The sequence below is a fragment of the Phoenix dactylifera genome, chromosome 12 (genome assembly GCF_051530095.1).
Source record: "Phoenix dactylifera cultivar Ajwa chromosome 12, Ajwa_hap1_PhDact_Kaust_v1.1, whole genome shotgun sequence".
Lineage (NCBI taxonomy): Eukaryota > Viridiplantae > Streptophyta > Magnoliopsida > Arecales > Arecaceae > Phoenix > Phoenix dactylifera.
Genome location: NC_143201.1, coordinates 26,339,015 through 26,363,822, shown reverse-complemented (window position 1 = coordinate 26,363,822; position 24,808 = coordinate 26,339,015). Strand labels below are relative to the sequence as shown.

At 37.8% G+C, this 24,808-nt stretch overlaps 1 protein-coding gene across 2 annotated transcripts; it reads right to left on the bottom strand.

Moving 5' to 3' along the window:
- Positions 1-9,630: 9,630 nt before the first annotated feature.
- On the bottom strand, positions 9,631-23,952 carry LOC103705485 (uncharacterized). Of its 2 annotated transcripts, none has more exons than XM_008789249.4 (5): positions 22,854-23,951; positions 13,016-13,601; positions 11,104-12,529; positions 10,909-10,998; positions 9,631-10,075 (listed from the first exon to the last, which is right to left on the bottom strand). In XM_008789249.4, the coding sequence occupies exons 1-5, from the start codon at positions 23,548-23,550 to the stop codon at positions 9,647-9,649; spliced, it is 3,228 nt and encodes a 1,075-aa protein (XP_008787471.3). In that variant the 5' UTR covers positions 23,551-23,951; the 3' UTR covers positions 9,631-9,646. The 2 variants fall into 2 exon arrangements, with proteins under 2 accessions (XP_008787471.3, XP_088565542.1); XM_088709416.1 differs by having other exon boundaries at positions 10,066-10,832; positions 22,854-23,952.
- Between the last annotated feature and the right edge of the window lie 856 nt (positions 23,953-24,808).

The following is a 24,808-nucleotide window of genomic DNA, read 5'->3' as shown; positions in this document are numbered from 1 at the left end:
ATTGAATCTTGGGCCAAAAGATCACAATAATTGGGCCTTGCAAGATGGCCCATCACGTTAATATCCTGATTTGTTCCTAATCCAACCCCGATACACCTTTTAGATGAACCAGCAGCTTTCCATATATATTACACCACAGTGAAGCCCTTCTTTCCATATTCTCTTACGATTTCCGAAACCGTAGGAGTCGGAAAGAACTCTCATTCGATAGTAACTCGGATTCCTAATTCGAACAGAAGTAGGAGTAGCAGCTTTCTATATATATATATTACACCAGCGAAGTCTTTTCTTCTCATATTCTCTTACGATCGATTCCCCTTCTGAAAGAGTTCTTTCTCCTCTTCTCTTTGTTGTGTTGCTCTTCTCCATCAATTCTTCTACCATGCAAGAAACAAGCAAGATGACGCAATCCAAAGGGAAGAAGGTCGACGCAATTCATTGCCCACGCATTATTCCTCGCTGGGTGATGGATTTGGCGGAGAACGAAAAGGGCACCGAGCCGTGCTTCATCATGGCCAAAAGGCTCACGAAGACCGACCTCAACCGGCAGCAGAACCGCCTCCTCATCCCCTCCGGCTTCGTGGATGCCCATCTCATCCCTTTCCTCTCCGACGAGGAGAAGGCCGCCGCCAGCCTTCTTGACGATGGGAGGAAGCGCAAGAAGCCGAGCAGCAGAGCCAAGGAGCCCAAGAAGATCAAGCCGGCAGGGTCAGGCGGTGGAGCAGTCGAAGAACACGCCCACGGAGAGGCCGCCAAAGACGACAAGAAGAAGAAGGAGGCGGGGAGGAAGCACGGAGGGCTGCCCGTGTCGGTGCACGTGGGAGCTGGAGGGTGGAAGGCGTACGTGACGATGGCCCGTTGGGACTCCTCCAACGGCACCGTCCTTAAGGGCGGCGAGTACTCGAGGTATGTCGCCAAGTGGAGTGGCGTCGAGGTGGGCGAAGAGGTGGAGCTGTGGGGATTTCGGGAAGGACGGAGGGGAAGTCCCTACTTCGTGCTCCACAGAAAGGAGAGTAACTGAGTGGATTGGTTTGCCTTTCTTCTCCTCCTTGGGCTGGTTTGTTCTTCTTATAATTGTTATCATTATTATTACTATTTGAAAGGAAACCAATAGTTTGCCTGCCAAACGGTGGGATGTTGCGTTTAAGTTTTCTCTGAATTTTTTTCTGTTCTTCTTTTCAGAGTTTCATCAGGAAGTTTTCGTGATAGCAGAGAATCTTGGGATATTGTAACTATTTTATTGATATGGTGAACAGATACTATACATTATTTTTGGAAGAGTCTGTTCAATTTGGTGTTCTTGATTCTATTTCTTAATTTTGACTGATGATGGATGGTCATAACATACATATCAAACTTCATCTCATTATTATGAATCTTTGCAAAAAAATTTTTATGAAACTGCAAAATATAGATGATTAAAAAATCATAAGTTTACCTATATTTTGGATATCCCTAACTCCAGACCCTTTCTGTTAGAATTTGGCCCGGACATGAATCTCAACATGGAGAGGTTACTGAAATATTGCTCATGCATGTCCAAGCACACATGAATAATCATGATAATATCTGTTACATAAATTAGCAGAACATAGTTAAAATTTGATTTTGTTTTGTCTGTAATTTTGACATTTTAACAGTCTGTTCAATGTTGGATCCAAAAGGCTGATGTTTCTTATTTTAAACATTGCCCTACTCTACAAAGAGCTATTCTACGCTCATGTTCCATTAAGGACCAACATCTGTTCTACTTCTGTGGCCATTGCCTCATGTCATTGAGTGCTTTTCATGGCCCTGGAGAAACTTTCAGACTCATTACAGGAAGAAATAAAGGCAACGAGCGCAAAGAGATTGAGAAAATTTATTAGATGAAACATTATTAGCAAGTACATATGGATGAGCGTCTTGGTTGAAAAGTAATTAATTGGTCATTATTAGAAGAATTTAAAAGATATCATTATTCTGTTGGATATATATAACTCTCTTTTTTGAATGGTCTGTTGGATATAACTCTCATCTTGAGGTGAGGATGGTTTATTGAAGGATGCTGCTGAGTAAGGAAGTTCATGCATGGGTGTGGGCAAAATAGGTTTACTAGTGGAAAATGTGACTTCATCAAGAAATGGATGACTGTACTTGTGAAATAAGACATCTGGACTTACAAAATTTATGTCCCTAGTGGTCATAAACACAATGTCCTTTCGCCCATATCTGTATCCAACTGAAACACACTTTCTAGCAACAGGCCCAAACTTATCATCATTGATATCTAAGCATAACAAAGAAATCGAAACACTCTAAAATGATCATAGGATTGTTTAGATTTATAAAGGGCTTCCATAGACAGGTGTTGGTAGAAGTTTATTATGTAAACAACAGTTGACATCGAGGTTCGCCGTCTCAGTACCAGACCCGTACCATGTTAGCATAGTATCGGTACGATACGTCTTATACTGTTCGATTCGGGCTGGTATGGCATACTATGGTTGATATGCATTCATCCTAAAAGGATTTAGCCAATTTTACTTGAAATCTGGATGATCGAGCAACTTCAATTGGCCATCTGTGTTTATGTTCTGCCACCATTCTATTGTGGTACGCCACCATAAGTGCTTTGGTGGATGATACTAGAGACATGAAAAAAATCTTGCATATGATATGAAAGAAAGTCTGTGGCGCTATTCCGTCTAATAATTTTTGAAAGGGAAAACTGAGTTTGCACCATAGCACAAGATAACTTGATAAATTAAGGAGTTTCAGACAAAAAATTCTTCAAATAAACCCATTTGCATGGAGTACAGTCATCCACAATACTCAGAAAATATCTTGCACCAGTGCGTGATGGTGTAGAATATTTGCTCCAAATATCGCAATGAATTAACTCAAAAGCAATTGTACTTTTATTATTGCTGATAGGAAAAAAGACTTCTAGCTTATTTAGTTTAACACTACAGGATAAGGACTATTTTATTTGTCAAAAATTGAAATAAAAATCATCATGAAGTAATCCTTTCAAACAATGAACGGAGGGATGCCCAAGACAATTGTGCTGGAGATCCAAAGCAGAGGAGGATTGGTTGCAAGAAAAAAGGCTTGCTGGTGCATCCTGCCACTGCCCATCTTTTTCCTCACCTATCCAAATCATTTTCTTCGTAAAAGGCCTGAAACGCACAAAAATCAGGGAAGGAATATGAGATCAGGATTATGTATTTTAGTTAGCTTACTAATGGACAACAAGTTAAGACTGAAAGAAGTCATGCAAAGAACTTTAGAAAGCTAGATTAAAGATGAAAGTTCAGAGCTTCCTATATGTGAAACTTGCATGCTAACACCATTTGGTTAGTGCAAAAGTTGATTCATAGGTAGTTTTAAAGATAGGAGGAGCAGGAATGCATGCCATGTGGTCAGATGGAGTATCCATGATGATGGTGAAGAAAAGGAAGTACAAGACAAAGCCATACCTGTAAAACTAGTAGCAGATAAGCCTTGCTCAGCATTTACTAAAGACATAAGCTGATTGTATTGTTGTGGCATGAGATGAGGCATGACAGAGTTATTCGATTGGCTCACACTGCTTTCTTTTGGATAATTGGCATTGCCGCTGTCGAAGAGTACTTATCCTTTGTTTTATTAGGATATCCTTATAATCTGTAGTATTAGGATATTACGCATATGCCCAAGATAACCGCAACGATCACAACGTGCGCCTTCACGCTGAGAGAGCCACGACCAAAGCCCACAAGTCTACGATATAACAAGGCCATAATACCGTGGGCTACCGTCTACGATAATACAAAACCAACTATACCAACTTATATGAACATCTAACTCGTACAGAATATAAAAGATCGAAATCTCCCATCAATTAAACAACAAGTTGCTTGTACAAAACTTTTAAACCCAAAATTCAAATGTTCAGAATTTCATAATTTCAAAATTTACAAATCATCAACTACAAGTCTCAAAATATCATAAATTAACTATTAAACCATAAATCTGCTGAAAGAACCTCCATTGCTAGCACAAACCTACAAATCTGGATTACTCCTGGCTTCTAGCGATCTTACTCTTCTGAAAAGGATAGAAAAGATAGTGAGTTACACAAGTCGGTCAATAAATCTTACACACTACATTATTAGATCAAGTATAAGTTTTTGCACGAATCAATGCATCATTTAGAGAAAATAATTTTCATTGCAAAATAGAATACTTTATAGTAGGATATGATAAAACAAGTCGTAAAACCAATCATGCCTCATACATGCATAAACTATGCAAATTTCTCAAATATGGTTCCAAGTGTATAGCATAAATAAAGTCATCAATCATTTTTCATTCAGCCATAACATAGTTTAAAATACTACTCTCAAACTAAATATTAAAGTTGCTGTGATAGGGTCGTAATCAATAATGTGCCAACTACTATAATTTGTTGGCGAGGATTGTATGTCAATTACTAGAACCCTCGAGAGGGCCATATGTCAACTACTGTAATCTATTGACAAGGGCCATATGCCAACTACTATAACCTAGTAACAAAGTCGTACATAACTATTTGAGAGCTTGTAAACATATTTCTTAAGATAAATTTTCTTAATCCATATTCTCTTAAGATATTTTCTTAAAGCATACATAAATAAATAAGTTGAAAGGCACTAAATAGTTTTATAGAGTTCATAGTTCATAAATCATTAACAGTAAAAACAGTCATAGAATCATTCTTTTTACTACAAAAATGCAAATTACATAAATATAGAGTTAATAATTCATAAATAAACCTTTAATATTGAAATATTCATGGAACCATTCTTTTTATAACAAATCACGATTTTTATAATATCAAATGCTTGACCTTTTTTTTTAAAAGAAAAATATCAATCATCAACGTCGAGCATCATTTTCATCTGTTATAAAATTTTAATCATTGAAAATAATTAGTATTCGAAAATTAGTAAGAAGTGTCAGGGTTGATTATCCTTTTTACATTGAACCCTCAAAATTTAACTATGGGAATTATCTAAAGCCTATTCAAAGTTCTATTAATTTATATTCAATAACTTTAATAGTATTAAATCTTCGAGAAAGAGAAAAAGGTATGATTGTCTAGGTAACAACGTCCAACAACTTTGAGTAGGTCAGATCTAAGCGACTCGATCCAAATAAAGATTATTCGACGAGGATCATCAATGGTAGGGGTTTCAAGGATGCTTGATAAAGGCCATGGTGAGGAGTCGACATGCTGCCCAACACCAGGGTAGTTCAACGCTTTTTGCTAAGTCAATTTGGATCCATAACAAAGAAAAATGAGACCCTCCATTAGAGTCCATGGATCTACTAGAGAGAGAAAGAGGGGGAAGATAGAGAACGAGAGAGAAAGAAAAAGGAAAAGAGAGAGAGAAGAAAATAGGGAAGGGGAAGGGTCATTACATCGTTCTTGGGAAAGAGGGAGAGAATGCCAAAGGTGATGGTCCAGAGAGCAGCGGCAACTCATGGCGATATTGGGCAGTGGAAAGCAACCGACAGTGATAGGGCGTCCGACGAATGAAAACTTGGAAAATAGGAGATGAGTTATTCGTGCTCTAGCTCGCTCACCGATGGGTGGGTTCCAACTTGGCTACAAGACACTGAGGAGGAATAGCCCAGGGTCTCGATAACGAGCATCGACGATAGGGTCAGCCGAAAAAAGAGAAAAAGGGATAAAGAAAAACAAGGCCCAGTCATAGGGTTGAGATTTGATGAGATTTTTGGCAATTCTTTGTCAGAATATGGCTCATAAAGGCTCAATCAAAAAGGGAAAAGATAAGGGAAGGGAAACAAATGGGATTATGGGCATCTCGCCTAGTCTCCAGCAAGATTGTTGCGGCCATAGTGAACATGGAGTGCCAACTATTAAGAGGGAAAGGAGAGAAAGGACATCGGTGGTCGACAGTGTTGGTGGTGTGGCTTCAAAAGGGAGTGGGAGAACTTTTATAGTGCAAAGGCTAGGGTTTTCTAACTTTCAGTAGAGTTCAAGATGAAGGAAAAGGCTTCTTCCTCCATGCGGACAAGGGCTCTACTTCAATTATTCTGGAAGCGGGATTTTGGGCTTCGTTTTGATACCAAGTCTGGCCAAAGGGCCAGGCCATTGCTTAGGCTAGCCAATGGGTTGGGTTTGACAGATGCAGCCACTGCAACAGCTTCTAATGACTGAGTAGGATCGGCACAAATGCAACTATGCTTTGGTGGTGTGGCTTCAAAAGGGAGTGGGAGAACTTTTATAGAGCAAAGGTTAGAGTTTCTTAGCTTTCGATAGAGTTCAAGGAGGAGGAGGAGACTTCTTCCTCTATGTTGAACAAGGGCTCTACCTCGATTATTCTGGAAGCAGGACTTTGGGCTTTGTTTTGATACCAAACCTAGCCAAAGGGCCAGGCCACTTCATAGTTAGGCTAGCCAATGGGCTGGGTTTGACAAATGCAGCCACTACAACAGCTTCTAAGGATTGAGTAGGATCGACACGAACACAACTATGCATCTCCTCTTGTGAAATCAAGGAATAGATTTTATTCATACTGGGAAGAGAGTCTATAGCTAAAATTCGGCTCTAGATAGCGGAATAGGAATCATTTAGCCCCATAAGGAGACCTTTACTTATTATCCATGCTGAAGCGAAGTTTTTGTGACACTGCATGTATATGTGGGAAGGGAAGAAAAGATCCAAGCTCATCCCGTTACCCCTTTAGAGTGGTATACTAAAAATGTAATAGAGAGTTGGTCCTGAACATGTATTAAAATGATACATTTAATTTGATAAATCTAAATAGAATTACTTAGAGCATACCTTTCTTTGAGATCTTCCACAACCTCAAGTAAATAATACTACTAATAAGATTCTTAGAAACAGCATTCCAGATCCAAGAGATAACCATCGTGTAACAATGCTCCTAGGATTCAGATTTTTCTACCGACCCATTTACAAAGTTGAGCTTGTTCTCGGCCGAAAGAACCAGGCTCGACTCTATGTAGGATATTTGTCCCCAATGAGTTGTTCAGCCACCAATATCATCCTTGGGTTGTCAAAAGGAAGGAGAAAGTAGGGTCATAACGTATCAATAGCATTGTCATTAAGAGGTTGTTTGGTATGGAATGATCATCCCAAATCAAGGGTGATATGGGCGAAGGTGATGACATCACTACTTTGGGTTGCATCATAATAATCCTGTGGCAGTAATTTCGGACCATCTTTGCTCATCAAATCACCGCCCAACTTGATAACGAGAAACCCATTCTTGAGGACGGGTATCCAAGATCACCATAAGGCAATGATCTTGAGCTAAAATTTGGAGACAAAAAAACACCTCAATTTAGCTAGAAAAATTGGTATATCAATATACCATTAATATATTATATCAATATATTATATTATATTATATATAGTATTTAGTATATATTAATATATTATTAATCATATTATTATTCAATTATAATTTTAAATTATAATATGAATATCTTATAATGCTTTATAGTTGTATTATGAAATTATTTAATATATAATTCTATTTGCCTTATTTTTTTAAATAAATATAAATATTAGTATTAAAATAATAATACATTATAAATAAAAATAAAAAATAATTCTATAATAATAATATATTTTTATAGAATTAATAATTTATAAGATTAACAAATATATTTTTTATGATATATGTTTTAGTTAATATATTAATAATTTATATATGATTAATAAATATAATTTTATTAAATATACTAGGGATAGTTTTGATATTATCTAGACAGTGATTTTGGATTGGCACAAAATACGAAATATATTACTCGCAGATACTCCAGATTTTTTAATTACTAAAACATATCATATTAAACTTGGTGACTTTAGATTATCAAGGATCAAATTACCTCAAGATAAGAATTACCAGTGATATAATATCACTTTAGTGATCCAATTTGTGTCGCCAAATAGCACCTAAGGGTCATGGAAGAAGCATGCGAACCACTAGAGTTGTCGAAAGCCACCTTCGTAATACAATGACTTCTCAAATATATCGAATTGATGCTCTAGTACCATGAAAATTGTATTGATTATCTATATAAATTGTTACATATGTACATACGTATGTGCATATATGTACATATGTACAATATGATGGGATGCATCCCATTGGATACAATAGTAGAATAAAATAACAAAGTGATAAAGTATTCCTATAGAGAATATATCAAGTGGGAGAACTCTTAAAAGTGTGCCTTCCACATTTCTCCCGTCGGTTGATCAGACACATGAAAGGCTTGACTGCGCATTTGCAACTTCGGAATCCCCAGAGAAAGAAGCATAAACCCCGTTGTGAAGCAGACGGTCATAGAAAAGATGAGGTGGTTTTCGGCTCGGGGGCACTCCTTTAGATGACTTGTCTCCATGAGGCTGCCATTGGAAGGTTTCTCCGGGAGCGTGGAGAACTCAAGGAGGGCGACAGACGAATTTGGGCAGACAATGGGACCTTCTCATAGATTCCATGGCACGCAACCAGGGAAGATGTAGGAAAAGCGTACTTGCTAGTTTCAACATGAATATGGGGGAGTGATTATTTTATCAACACAGCAAATAATGTAACATCAAATATAAGATACAGTAGGCCAGTCGTTTAGTTGATTTATTGAATACCTAGGCACCCTGTAAATATGGAAGAATTTCTTGCTTAAGTTTCCATTTTTTCAGAAGTGATCCCTAGCTGCTTTTGATTTGAATTTGATTCTCCATCCACATAATGCCGCAACAAAGAAAACTGTTTTATACTTGATGAAGATCTTATCCAATGGATTACAGTTTGGTTTTACATCCTTCAGTTCAAGCTAAAACTGTTAATTTACTACATGTTATTAACAATACTGAAGCTCCCTTGAGGCTGTTACCACAGCCCTTCTTGATGTTGTAGCAACCATCATTTAAGATCATGTTTCTACTAACATATCTCGATGCATATCAATCAAAATAAATAAAAATAAAAATTGCTTACAAACATATCTATTTAATTTTTAACATAATAAGTAACCTCAATTACCTACTCGATTAAAAGTAGAAAGAAACAAAGGCAGCAGGAGGCATATAATCACACTTCCTAAATATCAATGTTTCATCTCATCATTAAAATTAATGCTTTTAAATACCTGATCCTAAAAGAATATGGTACTTTAAAACAGCCAACACCATAACCAAGATATAAGCACAATTCTTGGAGCATTCTTACCTCACAATTACCATCACCAGAAACACATCTTCAGTTTCCCTCCACAATGCAGCCCTCTTTCTCTTAGCTGCAAACAGAGCAAAGCAGAAAACGGGCCTTCTGCCTCATATGACTGATATTTATGCAAATTTTGGAAGTCTAGCAGGTGTTTTTTTTTTCTCATGCCATTTCTCCTAGGACCTGTCTTGGTGACTGCAGCTTTTTATACCATAACAAAGCAGAACAGACTTTCCCCTAAGAATTGGATGCAATTAAATGGAACTGAATTCCCATTTTTTTTTTTTGTGGGTGGGTTGGGGGGGGGGTGCAGATATTGGACAATGATTAATGCAACATATGCAAGCAAAAGGTGAGCACCATGATCCACATTGGACATGGCATTGCAGAAAAAGAATGGAACAGAAATTGTTTCAATGTGTACTTCCAGGAGAAATAGGTATCCGGTTTAAATTTACCCTACACTCTGGCATTACAACATCGCATGCCTGTGAACCCTCACCAAAAACAACAGCATCAGAAATGACATCAGAATGTCGTTGTTTTGCATCACCAGAAAGATCACCTTGTGCATCGGCATTAGTGTCCTGCTGTTGCTCGGCATCACCGGGAACATTATCTTTGGCTTCAGTAATAAAATTGCTTCCTTCTTCTGTGCTCTTACAGGAATTAGCATTTGCCAACGACAATTCTTCAGGGAGCTGATCATCAACCACCTTCACTTTATCTGCATCAGAAGCTTCTGGAGAATCTTTTTCTCCTCTTGAGGAGTCGGTTACAGTTACAACAGGGAACATTTCTCTTGCTATTTCACGCTGCTTCTTATACAATGACATGGCTCTCTGCACAGTTCAAACCATGGAGGTAAACTCGTGCCACTAACAGAATACTTTGCAACTATTTGATACTGTTATTAGGTTCACAGTTCAGTCTGCTCTCACAGGAGAGATGCACTCTTCTTTTATTCCCCCACCAATAGAAGGATCCAGGTTATTTTAATACTATATTTGAATTCCCACGAGTATTTTGATGATGGTAAACACGGAGCTCAGAACTTAGAAAAAACTTGTACCAAGTTTTACAATGTTCAATTTATGAAAAGGTGGGGTTCATGATAAGCATTCCCAACAAGGTTATTAATGAACCCATCTTAAATTTATGGTCCTCAATAATATTTTCATAAAATTGGGTATTAGACAACCAAACAGCCACCTTGATAGGGAAGCTTTTGACTCATGGGACCCTTACTGACAAGGATAACATCTACAATATGGAAACAGACATACGGAAAAATTCATGATATGGGCATGTGGTACACGTTAGAGCGCACACACTTACTGTGGAAGAGGCAAAGGAACCCTAAACTACCAAAAAGCAATGAGTTTAAATGGTTAAATCTACCTTTCATCCCACCATTTCAAACAAAACAAAAAGTTTATATACACATGGTTGGGGTGTCAGACAAAAAATGCCTACATGCAGGTAACTGAATTACCTCCTTTTTTGGCCCGTATTAAATTCTAAAGTTCTAAAATTCAGTACCATACAGTGCTCTGAATTGTTTTTGCGTATCAGTTTATGTGCACGCAAACTAGAAGCCTGCAAGAACAAAGCCTAAAGAATACATAAACAAAAGTAAAAATAGCAAAGATCACCACAGAGAGCACAAATATACCTGAAAAACAGCCTCTGTATTTGCAGGAAACAGAGAACTTAAGATGTTATTAGGGCTCTTCTTTACCACTTTATTCTCATCATTAATGTTCTGTAACAGAAAAAATTTGATAATCAACACCAACATGTACATAAGCTTATACATGAAGGTACACAACAATAGATTTTTGTTTAATACAGAAAATGTTGTAAATACCTGATGGTATCCATGCTTTGAAATATTACATACACCATTGTCACTAGTTCCCAATAGCGTTATGCATTGTTTATACAACTCTGTGGAGGCAAGGTCAACTGAGATATCAAGCTTAGAAAGGTAATTACAGCAAAAACGGGAGCAATCATCTTCTGCTATCTTAGAAGGAATGGGAGTCTTTTCATATATAGATTTTGGAGGCACTTCAGCAGCATTCTTAGCAGGAGGTGCATCATTAGATCGCTTGATTTCATTACTTTCTGAAAGGACCTGTTCACTGCGAGACTGGTTGCCAGATTGCCTAGTCCAACCTTCATCCGGCAGTGAATGACTTAAATAATCTGGCTCCTTCTGAGGCTGAGGAATCTCAATATTCAAATTTCCATTTTGTCCCTTCCACATACCAGCACTCATCCCCCACTCTCTGCTGCCCATTAGATATCTATTCTGATTATCCCATTCTGGTCTACCATGGACATGGGAATCATCACCAAGTACACCAGTGCTTCCATCCCACCCTTGCAATTGAGGACCTGGATCCTCCATTGGATTGTGCCACCTGAATGGGCGGACATGACCAGCAGCTCCATGCATGTGATAAGAAACACCATCATGGGTCACATCCATAGGCGGTCTCATTCCAAATAGAGATGCAGGAGGAAATTGCTGCATAGCTGAAGGAAATCCAGGAGGCATCAGCCCATGCTGGAAAGGTATGAAACCATTAGCAACTGGAGATGGCCAAGTTGGGGCACCATTCCAAGCATTTCCATGTCCTTTCCCAGTAATGAGATCACTATTTCTTCTGTAATGGCTGCTAGATTTACGTTCCTCGATATGAAATCTATTGTCATCTTTATATGAACCGAAAACTAAAGGACTGTCAACTCCATTCCTGATAGGTGGTGGAGGTGGATAATGAACTGGTGAACTTTCAGGGAAATGGCCATTTCGGTTGAAAGATGGACCAAGAGGAACATGTTCGTTGCTCTCTGTCCGAGAATAGTTATTCATAATAAGGTTCTTCAATGGTAACTCTCGCTCTCTGCCATCTACAGTGGAATAATCTTTTTTATCCATGTAAGAACTGCATTTTTTGGCCACGTCTTCAATATCAAGACTATGCCTTGTGCCGCTTCTATATAAAAATTGATCATTTGTGGACTGCGATATTTCTGTTAACCGAATTGATTGGGTTTGACCATCTGATCGTCGGATCTTATCATGTTGTGAAGCTGTTTCAACCAGATAGTCACCTGAATTCATGTGAACCTTCATTTTGGCCTTCTCCAAAGTCCGGGAATCAGAAGTTCTATCACAACCTCTTGAAACACCAGCAAGATCTCCCATGGAAGGTGCACTAGGGCGATCTCTCTCTCCCAACAGCAAGCCTTGGTGTGTAGGCTCCGCTTGCCTTGAGCTACGCCTGAAAGACATAAAGATGAAAGCACATTATACACTTCTAGTATCAACTATCTGACAAATTCTCCTAGAGAAAGACTATCTCCAACTCAAAACATTTCCTTTAACTTCAGAACATCACCAATGAACACAGCACCACACATGAGTAACGGGCATAGAAAGCACCAGAGAGACAAGCAGGCAATCAACAAAACTAAAGAGATCCATGGAAATAATGGAGACAACATCGACAGGGGATGACTCATCAGAAGCTAGAGATACAGGTGTCCATCTCAATAAGGTATCTCCATCATACAAGCACATCCTTTCCAGATGGTCAAAAAATCAGCTGGCTGGAGAAGAGGGAGGGAGGGAAGAAGGAAACTCTGATGTGCAAAAAGAATGAATTAAAACAGGCACTGAGATGAAGCTACTGGATATGAAGACCAAAGGTTATGGACACTACCAAGAATGGGAGTAAACAGCATGTAATAAATAAAAATGCTTATACCTGCTCTGATCCTTAATGGCATGAACACTGGAGCCGGAAGAACTCTTTGGCCGCTTATTGCTCCGATTGGAATCAATCTTGTTTGTACTTCGAGGCCTCAAGTCACCATAAGCATCATTTTCGTCAAATGACCTTTTTCTTCCCCATGAATCTTTATGTCTGCTGCTATAATCCTCAACATAAGAACCACCATGATCACTATCCTGAAGCCTACTTTCCTTATAGCGACTCTCTGAAGTCCTATTTTCATCCCTATGACGCTTACTGTCAGATCTGTCACTAGTACGATCCCTTGAGGAGTGCTCATCTCGGTGTCCATCATCTCGATGCCTTTGATCCCTGTCAAGATCCTCCCTGTATTTACCTTTATACCTTCCATCTTTATGCTTTTCATCCCTGTGCCTCTCATCTTTATAGCTTTCATTTTTGGGGCGATCATCTCTTGAAGATAATCGCCTATTATCACTATCTCTACCATCACCCTGCCATATATCTCTATCACCAGAGCCATCTCCCCTCCTCCTAATACGTTTCTCAAGCTCCTTCTCTAGCTCAACATTACGCAATTCACCTTGTACTTGCCATTCTGGAAACCCAAAAACAAATGAAACATATAATTGAACAAACAATGCTTGATCATTGTTGACAAAAATATTACTTAATAAATGCTGCTGATGGACTACATTAGAAATATTATGAAAATTTGTAGCACATCTCCATTCCATAATTTACCAGGTTTAACTAAAATGCATACCCAATCTAACTGCAAGTGCCTATAGATTACATGGGGGGAAAAACATTGCTGTAACTGTCTAGGAAAAAGAGACTTATTAAACATAGCAAGCGCTAATAAAAAAGTAATTGGAAGCATAAGAAAAGGATAGTAATAAATGCCTTATTGTCAAGCAAAGAGAAAATATTGCACAAGATTGCATCCCTGATAGAGCATGATAAATCACAAAAGTGGGATGTTTGAGAACATGAACAGGAATTAATGAATAATTGAGTAAACTTATTTTATAGAAATTCAAAATAGTATGACATGATGAGAGACATAATATAAACTAATCCTTTAAGAAATGCATATATTAAACAGACAGCTATTTGGCAACAAAAGAAAATATATGTTCCAAGCAGGTATCTTTATCCATCATCAATAATGCTTCATTTGATACCGTCAATACAAAAAACTCCAAGATTTCAAGAGAATGAAAGATAAATGGGCGTTAACAACTAATTTATGAATATATAAAGTACCTACTATTAAATTGGTTTGCCTCTGTGCCATTACTGTTGCATACAGACATACTAACAGAGACTTTTTCTAATTAATATACCCATTATATACATCAACAGAATAATAGAGGCTGAGTGTAAAAATCACCATGTCCATGCTTTTTCAAGTCACTAAAAGTTATTTGGGCCCTTCACATACTCGAATATATGACATCCTTAAAGCCTTATTGAGATTTTTACCAAGCAATGCCACTTCCATGGTGGTGCAACTCTTGTGTTTTCCCCACCTCCCAAGTTCAGTTACACATGATGGGATTACATGTAATGAATAGCACAAGTACTGCAGTCTTAATAAGGCAATATTAACTATCAATTTAAACAAAAGAATTTCATAAGAAAAATAAATTATAAAAGAGAAAAATTAAATCACCAATGTTGACACTTGTTATCATGATTTAGATCCAAATATGCTTTCAGCCAATCTAATATACCTTTTCTAATGGAGTCATCATGACCTATATTAACAAGATTTACATATCCGGACTTGAGTACAAGGCTTCAAGTCCCGGTGTGGCGCCCTACAGGCCGTTAAGATAGGGGACCCTTCCATGTGTCAAGACGAGACTGTCCTGTCATCACCCCAGCTTCCCGTTCAATGCATCCTAGGACATCCACCATCAAGTGCTGGGGCGAGAAGAGGTGGTGGCATGCCATTCCACGGAAACCGAGATGCACATGTCTGATAGGATTTGAATCATTGCTTGAGTATAACAAGTTAACAAAAATTTCATCTAAAGCTTTTGCCTAACAAACATAGTGATAGTCGGGAACAGTGGACAGAATGATATGATTTAACGAAAGGAGTTGAAAAGGAGATTCTCCTTCAGTATCTTCTTCCGATAGTTTCAATTGGCATAATAAGCTCTTCGTACTTCAGCTGAAAGTGATTCTACCAAAATACACCTTTTGCACAAGCTATACTATGTTACAAGTTGAATTATTGACCTGCTTAAAGCCTAAAACAACTTTAAGTTCAATATCTTCTGTTCTCCATTACTCAACTACAACCTAAATTAAAAAATTGAAATTCCTCAAAAAAAAACAGTCAACAGAAAACCCATCATGCAAGACCATCAGTCCACTATAGTCTTAAGTCTTAACTTTTATATACTTCATTGAAATTTCTCTTTTCCTAATTTAGCAGAAAAAAAAAAAAAACAAGACATCAGCAGAATCACGCTCTCTAAAAATAAGTGGTGAACCACATGCACACTAAAAGGTTGAAAATGATGTAGAGAAAATACCTTGACCCAAACATAATAGTCCATGTAGGTTTAGAGATGCATGCCCTCCTCCCCTCGCCACGCCCCCACCCCCCGAAAAAAAAAATCCAAATCCATCCCAAATTTTAATGATTGATTCTCATCTTGAATTCAATATATCATCAGGTTCATGGGATCCAATATTTAGCATCGAGGAAAAATCCACAAAAGAGTGACGAAGCCTATCATATTCATGCCCTCAATGGCATCACTTCCCTATATGTCTCTCTTCAATACATGCATTAAAGGATAGATGAAAAGAATCTCAATCACAAAAACCATCACCCCCACCCCCACCCCCCCAAAAAACAAAAGAAAAAAAAATAAGGATCAATTTGACATCGCATTATTTCTCATTGTTTTTTCTTTTAAAAAATCATAGAAACCGACACAAAAAATATATTTAGTGATACTATTTTTATTTTCTATTTTCAAAAACTATTTTCATTATTTCTAGGAAAAATAAAAATAAGAAAATTTTACTTCATTATTTTCATAAACAAGAAATATCTTTTACCACCACCTCGAATACCACCTCCACTTTCGCTGCTATCAATGCCGCCATTGCCGCCACCATCGCCATCACCACTATCGCCATCGCCATCATCTCCAACATCACCATTGCCACCACCACATCATTATCCACACCACCACCACCACCACCATCATCCACACTGCCACCACCATTATTTCCACCGCCACCGTCACCACCACCACCATCGTCTCCACCACCGCAACTGCTGCAACCACCAACATCGCCCCACTACCAACTCCAACACATTTGCTACACTACTGCCGCCACCACGACCTCTACCAGGCCACCACCACGACCTCTGCCTCACCACCACCATTATTAACACAACCACCACCACATTATTGATGCTCCCATCACCACTGCCTCTGTTGCTACAACCATTCGCCTTCACTGTCTCCACCACAACTATCACTGCCTCAGTCACTATCATATTTATATTTTTTAAAAATTTCCATTTTTAAAATAAGAGAAGTGAAAGTGATGCCAAACAAACCTAATTCCAACTGGAAAATTGAAGTTCAGCTCTAAATTCAAATCTATTGTTTAAACAAAAATTGAAATCAAAATCTAAAAATACATAAGGATCCAAAATCTGACCTATCAGGAACCTATTCATAAGTAGCATAACCTTCAGCTTGGTCCATGATGGAAATGAATAAATCAAAGTCTAACACATTAATGAGCCCTTTTGTCAACCATTTTTTGCCCAACCTAAACCTCTATTAAGGTGACTGAGCAAAAAATGCACAAGCCGCAAAACCCGAAAGCATAATTTTTGAAGGAGAAACACAGCAAGGAAAAAGAACACTACATAATTCCCCAAAGACAAGCATAGATCTCAATGTGATCATTCCAATGCATTTCAGGTCTCAGCATCACATAGCACATCTGATCTCAGTCCACCAATATAAAAGGACACCCACATGCTCCCTACATCAATTAGTGGTCTGCTTTATATGCCTCTTTAATTATTTCTCTTACAAAATGCCAGCATAGCTAAATGAATGATACAGAGGATGGCCGGTTGGGGGAGGGTTCCACTTTTAGATATTTATAATTTAAAATTAGTGAGTATCTTTAAATGAAATAGGCCTTGACAATGAGTTACAGATAGAATCCACACGTAGTTAACCATCCTCCTTCATAACCTAACTGATCTGCAGAAGACAATACTCTAGTTTGAAAAGACTAGAGGTAGAAAACAGTAAGCAACCGAAACCTGCTAAACTGGTTCAAGTTGATCTTGGGGGTTTAAAGAGAGGCTTCAGATGAGAGGCAGGGATTCATCTAAGGGTCAGTTTCAAACTTAAAAATGAAATTAATTATGTCAGACTTCATTACTAACTAAACCTTTTTAACTATAACTGCCCTTCGACCTTAAGCCAAACCACCATATCTTTTCATGTAAATTTGAAATGGAAATAACAGTGTTGTGAACAATTACTTTTGAGTGTTGTGGCATCAAATACCTTTGAAATGTAATTTTTATAAGGAAGTAGTAATGTTGACATCATTGAATGGATCAGAATGTTAATCAATGAAAGAGATGAAGGAACATAAAAGTTATGAAGACTGGAATGTTGAGGTAAGCATAAGGAAAAACTAAGAAATATAGAGCTAAGAGCAAATCAAAGGAAGTGCAACAAGTGAAAAAAAAATCACTAAATTTAATTAATAGCAAATTTGCTAAGATGGTATAAGCTTATGCAACAAAGAATGGGGAGGATAAAATGAGGATTGACCTGCATGTTTGTTTTAAAAAAATAGTAAATATAAAAAAGAAACCGGGTTGATTTTCCTCACTTTAATTCGAAATTGTGCAAGTTGAAGAAACTATGCCATGAGAGGCACAACAATTTAATGTCATCTACATCCTCTTGGAGACAATCCATGGACTCAGAAGCTATAATGGAGGACCTCCAAATTATTCAAATTGGGCGAGATCCATTAGTGATCATATGTTACACAATGAGAGTACAGCATATCTATTGGCATATCCATAGCTTTAACTCAAAGGATCTACGATACCTATTTATAGATGACTTGTCATCATATGTATCTGAAAATCATAACAAGATTCAGTGACCCACATACAGAAATGACTTGCATGGGTAGACAATTTCAAACATTTTGGTCATTAGATGTGTAGCAGGTATATGCAACCACCACTATGGCTACCTCCTCCATACGAAACTCATAACGTACATTTTTGCTACCTATGTTGGCGGTGATGATCGGTGTCTACCACAACATTGGTGCATATATGGAGTACATGAGAGCGAAAGTAACACTATACATGGTTTTCTCAAGACACCAACATGGAAATCATCTAAAACATGCTTCTGTGTACAATTCTGTATTGTTTGCTTAATTGTTTGCATGACAAATCACCTAACTATGCAATCTATGTAGTACAAGAATAGATAAAGATGCAAGGATGACTATCAATGGTAGATTCTGTTTAGCAATCAATAACTGCATTATTTCTTCAAAACATCTATGAAATAATATAAAACAATTAAACATTGGTCTAAGTTTAAATAATGTACCTTAATGCACTAACTGCAAATTGCTTGACAGATTTGTGTACCATTTTGTGTTGGCGCATGCCAAGAATCAGCATGCTATGACATAACATACCATGATGATCCCTAAATGGAACACGATACACAGGGCTTCAATTCTTAAAACCAGTAAGATCCAAACAGACAAAAAATAAGGAATATAAATAGCACATATTAACAAAAAGTTGCAGCATAGCTCAAAAAGTATTCACAAGATAGACCTCCATTGTAGGGACAGCAAAAGTTACTAGTGGGCATGCTTTTCTTATCTTCTGATAAAATGTTATCTAGGCTTCCTGCTGTCTAGGGTTCTTTCTAAAAATTCTGCTACCCTTTTCAATAACTAAATACATCATTGGTTTTGTATACTAATTTTCCGATCTAGCCCTCCGTCACCCTTTTTCTCAATCTAAACAATTATATATCTCCATATGCATTTAAAACTAAAAGCAAGAAATTAATCAATCAACTCCACATTTTATCTCTGAAACCTAAACTGCAAGAATGAACATATTTAATTATAAAATTATAGCCATAGTCTAAGACAAGACACCATATAGTCAAAGGACAATTCAACTCATTGCCAGGGAGAGCTTTTGCCCCAAAATGAACAAAGTAACTAGAGAGGAAAAAAGAAGAAAGAAAAAACTTACATAATAACATATTTAAATCCCACGTGTCGTCAAAATAACAAAAATATATTTGGGTTCTCTAGTTCATGTTTTTGACTTGCGCCCCAGTTACCATCACTGGCCTAGCCAAATTTAACTACAAGATCATATTGAGGCTGGTGTACAAAACAATACTAGTTGGCTCCATCTTGGCCGTATATATACTTTGCAATGCTCAAAAATGACTGAAGAGCAATACCATAAGAACTAAAAATGGCAATCACTATTTTTCACCTCCTGAACAGTTCAGCAGATCTAAAAATCTGATCTAACAATCTTATTTACAGAAAGATAGATAAAAATTTTCTTTACACCGCAAAATGGGGAACACAAAAGAGAGGGTACGGTTATTCAATTGAAACCACAATTATGAACAGAAATATATTTACACGAAATCACCATTTTTTACAAGAGAAACAAGCTTTTAATTATAACTTACGAATTGCAACAAATACTGGTTTTTTCAATGTTCCATGGAGACCAATATTATCTATATCCTTGCCTGATTTGGATAAGGATAATATGTTTAAATTTCCTACAAGCTAGAGCAATGAGGAGCTCATCATTTTACAGAAAAATGGGTTAAAAAAGATTCATATGAGATTAATTTTCATGCATAGGTAGACCTATGAGCTCTCAACTTACTTAAGCAACCAAATTGACTTTTTAAGGCTTTCAATAAAGAGTCAAGAAGATAATTCTGTCAATATATACAAAGAGAAAAAAAACTTACTTAGCCCCATATAATTTTAACTACCTTAAACATTATTAACGGACTTCTCCATCACCTGGCGACCATACTCGTGAACCCCCCTATTTTGCTGGAATAATATGTTCATAATAAGACATTTTACCATATCTAGAAAAAATGTATATCTCATCCTTGTTAAACTTTGACAGTACTATAAAATATCGACAAGAAATGAGATATGCAAAAAGAAAAGAAAAGAAAAGAAAAGAAAACAAGAAAATTATTATTGCCAGTAAAGCACTAGAACCACTACATGAAATCATCAAAACAAAAAAATTTATCACCCCTAATAATGTAGCTAGTGCATGCAGTCCAAGGGACAAGCACAGGTGAGGAAAAATATCGCAAACTTCATTGAACAGACTCTGGGTTCATTGTTCCCATCCATGTTTCAAGTTTAAGTGTAGTATATAGAAGGTCCAAGTAGAATACAGGTTTATAAGCAACATAACAATGCTATCAAAAAGTAGAACGCCAGAAGCTCCAAGAAAATGTTAAACGAAATGTCATAATAATAATAAAATTACAAATCATGATGACTGCTAATCAATAAACTTTACGAGTGTCATTTCACCCACAACAACCAACAGCAAGTGCTAGAACTATAACTGCAAGCAAGGAAACCCAAATATTCTGCTCATAAATAAGCAACTAGACATTTCTGCCAAAGAAAATAGTTGGTCTTGAAGACTAAGAAGTCTGATCATCCATGGGCTCACAATACTATGGGGCTTTGATTTTGTCAAAGGGTAAGGGCAGTTAGCTGATTATTGCAAAAAGCTACTCTACACATTGTTTTAGATAGAAGGTTGTCTGTCGACACAAGGTCAAAAGACTACTAAGGAATCAATAACCTGAAAATGTTGTCTGTCGACCTGGCTGAGGGTGAAAAAAGTCGAAATATCAAGTTTCAATTAAGATAGATGGAAATATTCTGACTGGCCCATTATGACTTCATATTATAAAATTATACTGACATCCAATTAATGTCGATAGAAATAAAATAATGACAATAATACTTAATCCAAGAGTAGGAAATGTTGAATTGAACAGGTAAAGGATTTGACATGGAAAATTGAGATAGAGAGGTTTTCAGAAGATCAACAAAGTTCAGTATCCACACGAAGCATTTTACCCATATCTTTTTGCTTGTTTCCAAGAGAAATGCCAAGGTCTTCAAATACAAAAGTGTGGACAAATAGAGTGATTATGCGAGCCCTTAAAAGATATTATATAAAAAAGAAACTACTGAACTTGCCTCCCTAGAGTTCCAACAAGATTTCCACAATTATCTAGAAGCAAATAGGAGAGTTTAACAAAGGAAGAATGAAGAAATCATCCGTACTTTTTATTCTTTGCGCTCCCTCTTAATAGGGATTAACCTGAAATCCAATGTTTGATATGGCTAACTAAAGTTCTTTACAAGATCCATCTGGCTCTTGGATTGATACCTACAAGAACTCATCTATGACGATCCATTTAAGGATAGGAAGAGATAAGTGAAGTAGACTAACACTATGTTACAGGGTCAGGCGTTTGATAGCAATTCCAATCAAGCAATTCATAGTGTGTCAGGGAATGACTATAAATAACCCCATGCAAAAATTCCATCTAACTCAAGCTTTGAGTGAAATATCTGAAAAAATATACTTTATGAGTGTTAAAGTAATCTCCATGAGAACTGCAAGAAATGAGAAGATGTTCGAGAGAGCAAAAATTGACAAGTTGTAAAACAAAAGATTTAGCTTGGATTAAGTCCACACCTAATAATCAAGAGAATGTGAAATAGACCTAACTACGACTAAGGGCTACTTTGCACCATCTACCACAGATACAACTAACAAGCAACGCTTTACAAACCAATGAGAATCACAGACTAAAAAGCTTGATTTCTATTATGAATCAGTATCATAGTACTTTCCTCATACATTTTTGTTGCATATATTTTCTCAATCATGTGACTACACACATATTTACAGCGGAATAGTGACATGGAAGCATACAACTCATGAAGCCTTTGCAATGGAAACCACATTAGACTCTAGATAATTAACATTGGGAATGAAAAACCAAGTGTCCAGATGACCCACACCCGATCTGCTTAAGATATTCTCATTGAAAAAGTGGAATTTAGTGGATTTTTTTTTCTCTAAACTTGCAAGCTTTAATAATTTTTGCTGGCTACAATTCTAAACATAATCCTAAGTTCCTAACACTATATAAAAAAGCCGCAATGTTCCAAACTTTTCAATTCCCATAATTACCTTAATCAGAATTCAACCTCAAAAGCTTACATGCTAAACCTCTACTAAAAAAGGCATTAACATGGTTGGACCCTAACGAGGGGGATTCCAAGGAGGAACTCTCCTTGACTCTACGCATGATAAGAGTCCCACATCCTCTGAAATCCAAAATTATCATGATTTGTTGGTCACACCAAAAACTTAGTCTTATCCAGATTAAGGACGTAATATGCTCAATAAATCATAAACAGTTTCTATAATTTCACGAAGGAAAACAGATTAATGCCTAATCCACGCTAAATGTTCATTTGGACGGCCATTTGCACGTGCATTATAAGGTGCCTGACTAAATTTTAAACCTATGTGACACACAAAACACATGTCAATACCAGTTCAGAAAGTAATAAACGATGTCACAAAAGTTGTCGTATAACAACCTAACAAGCAAATGTTGTCAGAGAAGGTAATCACGAGACAGTCTGGAAAACTAAATACTATAGCGATAGGTTATCTTACCAGTAATTTCCTTATCCTTCTTCATTACTCTCTCCTCTTCAGAGGAGCCTGTTTTAGCACCTTGGTTCCGAGTCCCCGCATCGTCGGACCTCCCGTGCCTGGATTCATGGACCTTCTTATCCCTCTCTAATCCACGCTCCCTCCCCTTCTCCTTTGCATCTTTGTGCTGGCTACTGCTTTCTCTAAGGCTCACATCACGGCTCAAATCCTTCTCCGATCGCCGCTTCGTCGACTCAACCTTACTGCTACTGTCCTCGTACCTTTCAGTATAACCCTCACGCCTTCTGCTTGACCTTTCCCTCGAATCAACAGCCGAAAGCTTCGATTTTGCGGCCTTCTTCGGTTCTGAAGGCCCAATGTTCTCACCTTTAGGCCCCGAATCGGCCACGCCATCATTGCCTCGATCGCCCTTCCACCGATCACTCGCTGCCAAATCTTCTGCCCTATATTTCCTCTTCCTACCATGCTCCACAGACACATTCCCATTACCAGCACCGCTCGGATCCTTCCCCTGAGATGACTGCGGCAAAGAAGAGGACTTCCGCTTCTCAGATTCCTGATCCCTCGAAAACCTAGAACCACCGCCCCGCTCTTCAACCCTCTCCTTGCAGTCCCTCGAGTTCCTACCCTCCTCGGAATCCGACCGCTCGCCGTACTTGTGGTCTCTGTGCGATCTATGACCGGAGCTCCGCGGCATGTTGCACCAAAGTCCAAACCTCAAAACCCTAATTCCAAAATCTGGATCGAAAATCCAAAACGCGAATAAAAACCCCAGCACAAACCTCGTCAAAGAAACAATATGTCCGGATGGCTCCGCCGCAAAACAGAACGAAATCTTGCGGTACTTGCCGTAATCCAACCTCGCCGCAGAGAAGGCTCGCCTTGGGATCAGAAACCGAAGGATATCGGAAAAAAGTCGACCAGTATCTCGCAAAGCGGCCGAAGGATATCGGAATCGAAGAATAGAGGGAAAAGCGAAAGGGGGAAGAGAAGGGAAGACGGAAATCGCGAGGGGCCGGGCTTCGCGAACGAGGGAGAGCGAGCTCCAGGGGATTTCGTTTCTCGAGATAAAATTGTAACTCACGGCCGCGTCCGGGGAAGTCCCGGATAGATTATAATTCTTATGAACGAAAAAACCCTTGACCCTTTGTGGTATTACGATGAGGACCACGGGGTTTTGGCGATCAGTTGCGATTACTTCACGTGTGGGGTAAGGGTACGTTGGTAATTTTGTTGAGCCTACAATACGATGTCTCGCGGTGGAAGACTTCTTTTGGCCTTTCGTGGCAGTCCGTACGGCCAGTGACCGCGGTTGGATTACTCGTTTCGATGATCCGCAGGGACAGGGTTGCCAAGTTGAACCGGGGTCAGGTGACTCTCCGTGCTCTCTACGCATAATTAAAAGATGAGACGGAACCGTACGTGTTTAGCTTTCCTTTTTCGCTTGAGGTACAGGTGACTCGGCTGTCTGTGGGTCCATGGCTTTGATGCCACTTGCAAGTTTGCAGCAAGGCAACCAATCCGGTTTTTAATCCGATTCGCATTTTACTCAGGAAAGCCGATTATAGAATGCAGTGGAGGCCGTGTAGTGTTGGATTCCATAATGAAGACTTAATCTCAAATTAATAATCTCACTCCTCCGGTTAGGCCAGGAGGGGGAACAATTACACCTATTATGAAATTTAATAATTTCAATAATAAAATTTAGCTTAACTTTACTCAATTAAGACTTAATCCTAAATTAGTTAGAATCGATTATACAAATCCTCTTACTTCATTAAATAATTTAAGTAATAAAAGGAAATATTAAATATTAAAAATAATTTATAATATCTAAAATAGGTAATAGTGAAAACATTAATTATAATTTTATTAAAGATTAATCGAACCGTAGCTAATTTTGTTCAAATATATAATATATGTTCAACAACCACTAATAGTATCGGGTCATAGTT

What these genes read in the sequence shown, in the direction of transcription:
- LOC103705485 (XM_008789249.4), bottom strand. Translation starts at nt 23,550, where the DNA reads ATGCCGCGGAGCTCCGGTCATAGATCGCACAGAGACCACAAGTACGGC. An exon ending in CAAAGCATGGATACCATCAG is followed by an intron (nt 10,999 to 11,103) that starts GTATTTACAACA and finishes TTTCTGTTACAG; the next exon opens with AACATTAATGATGAGAATAA. An exon ending in ATACAGAGGCTGTTTTTCAG is followed by an intron (nt 10,076 to 10,908) that starts GTATATTTGTGC and finishes TGAACTGTGCAG; the next exon opens with AGAGCCATGTCATTGTATAA.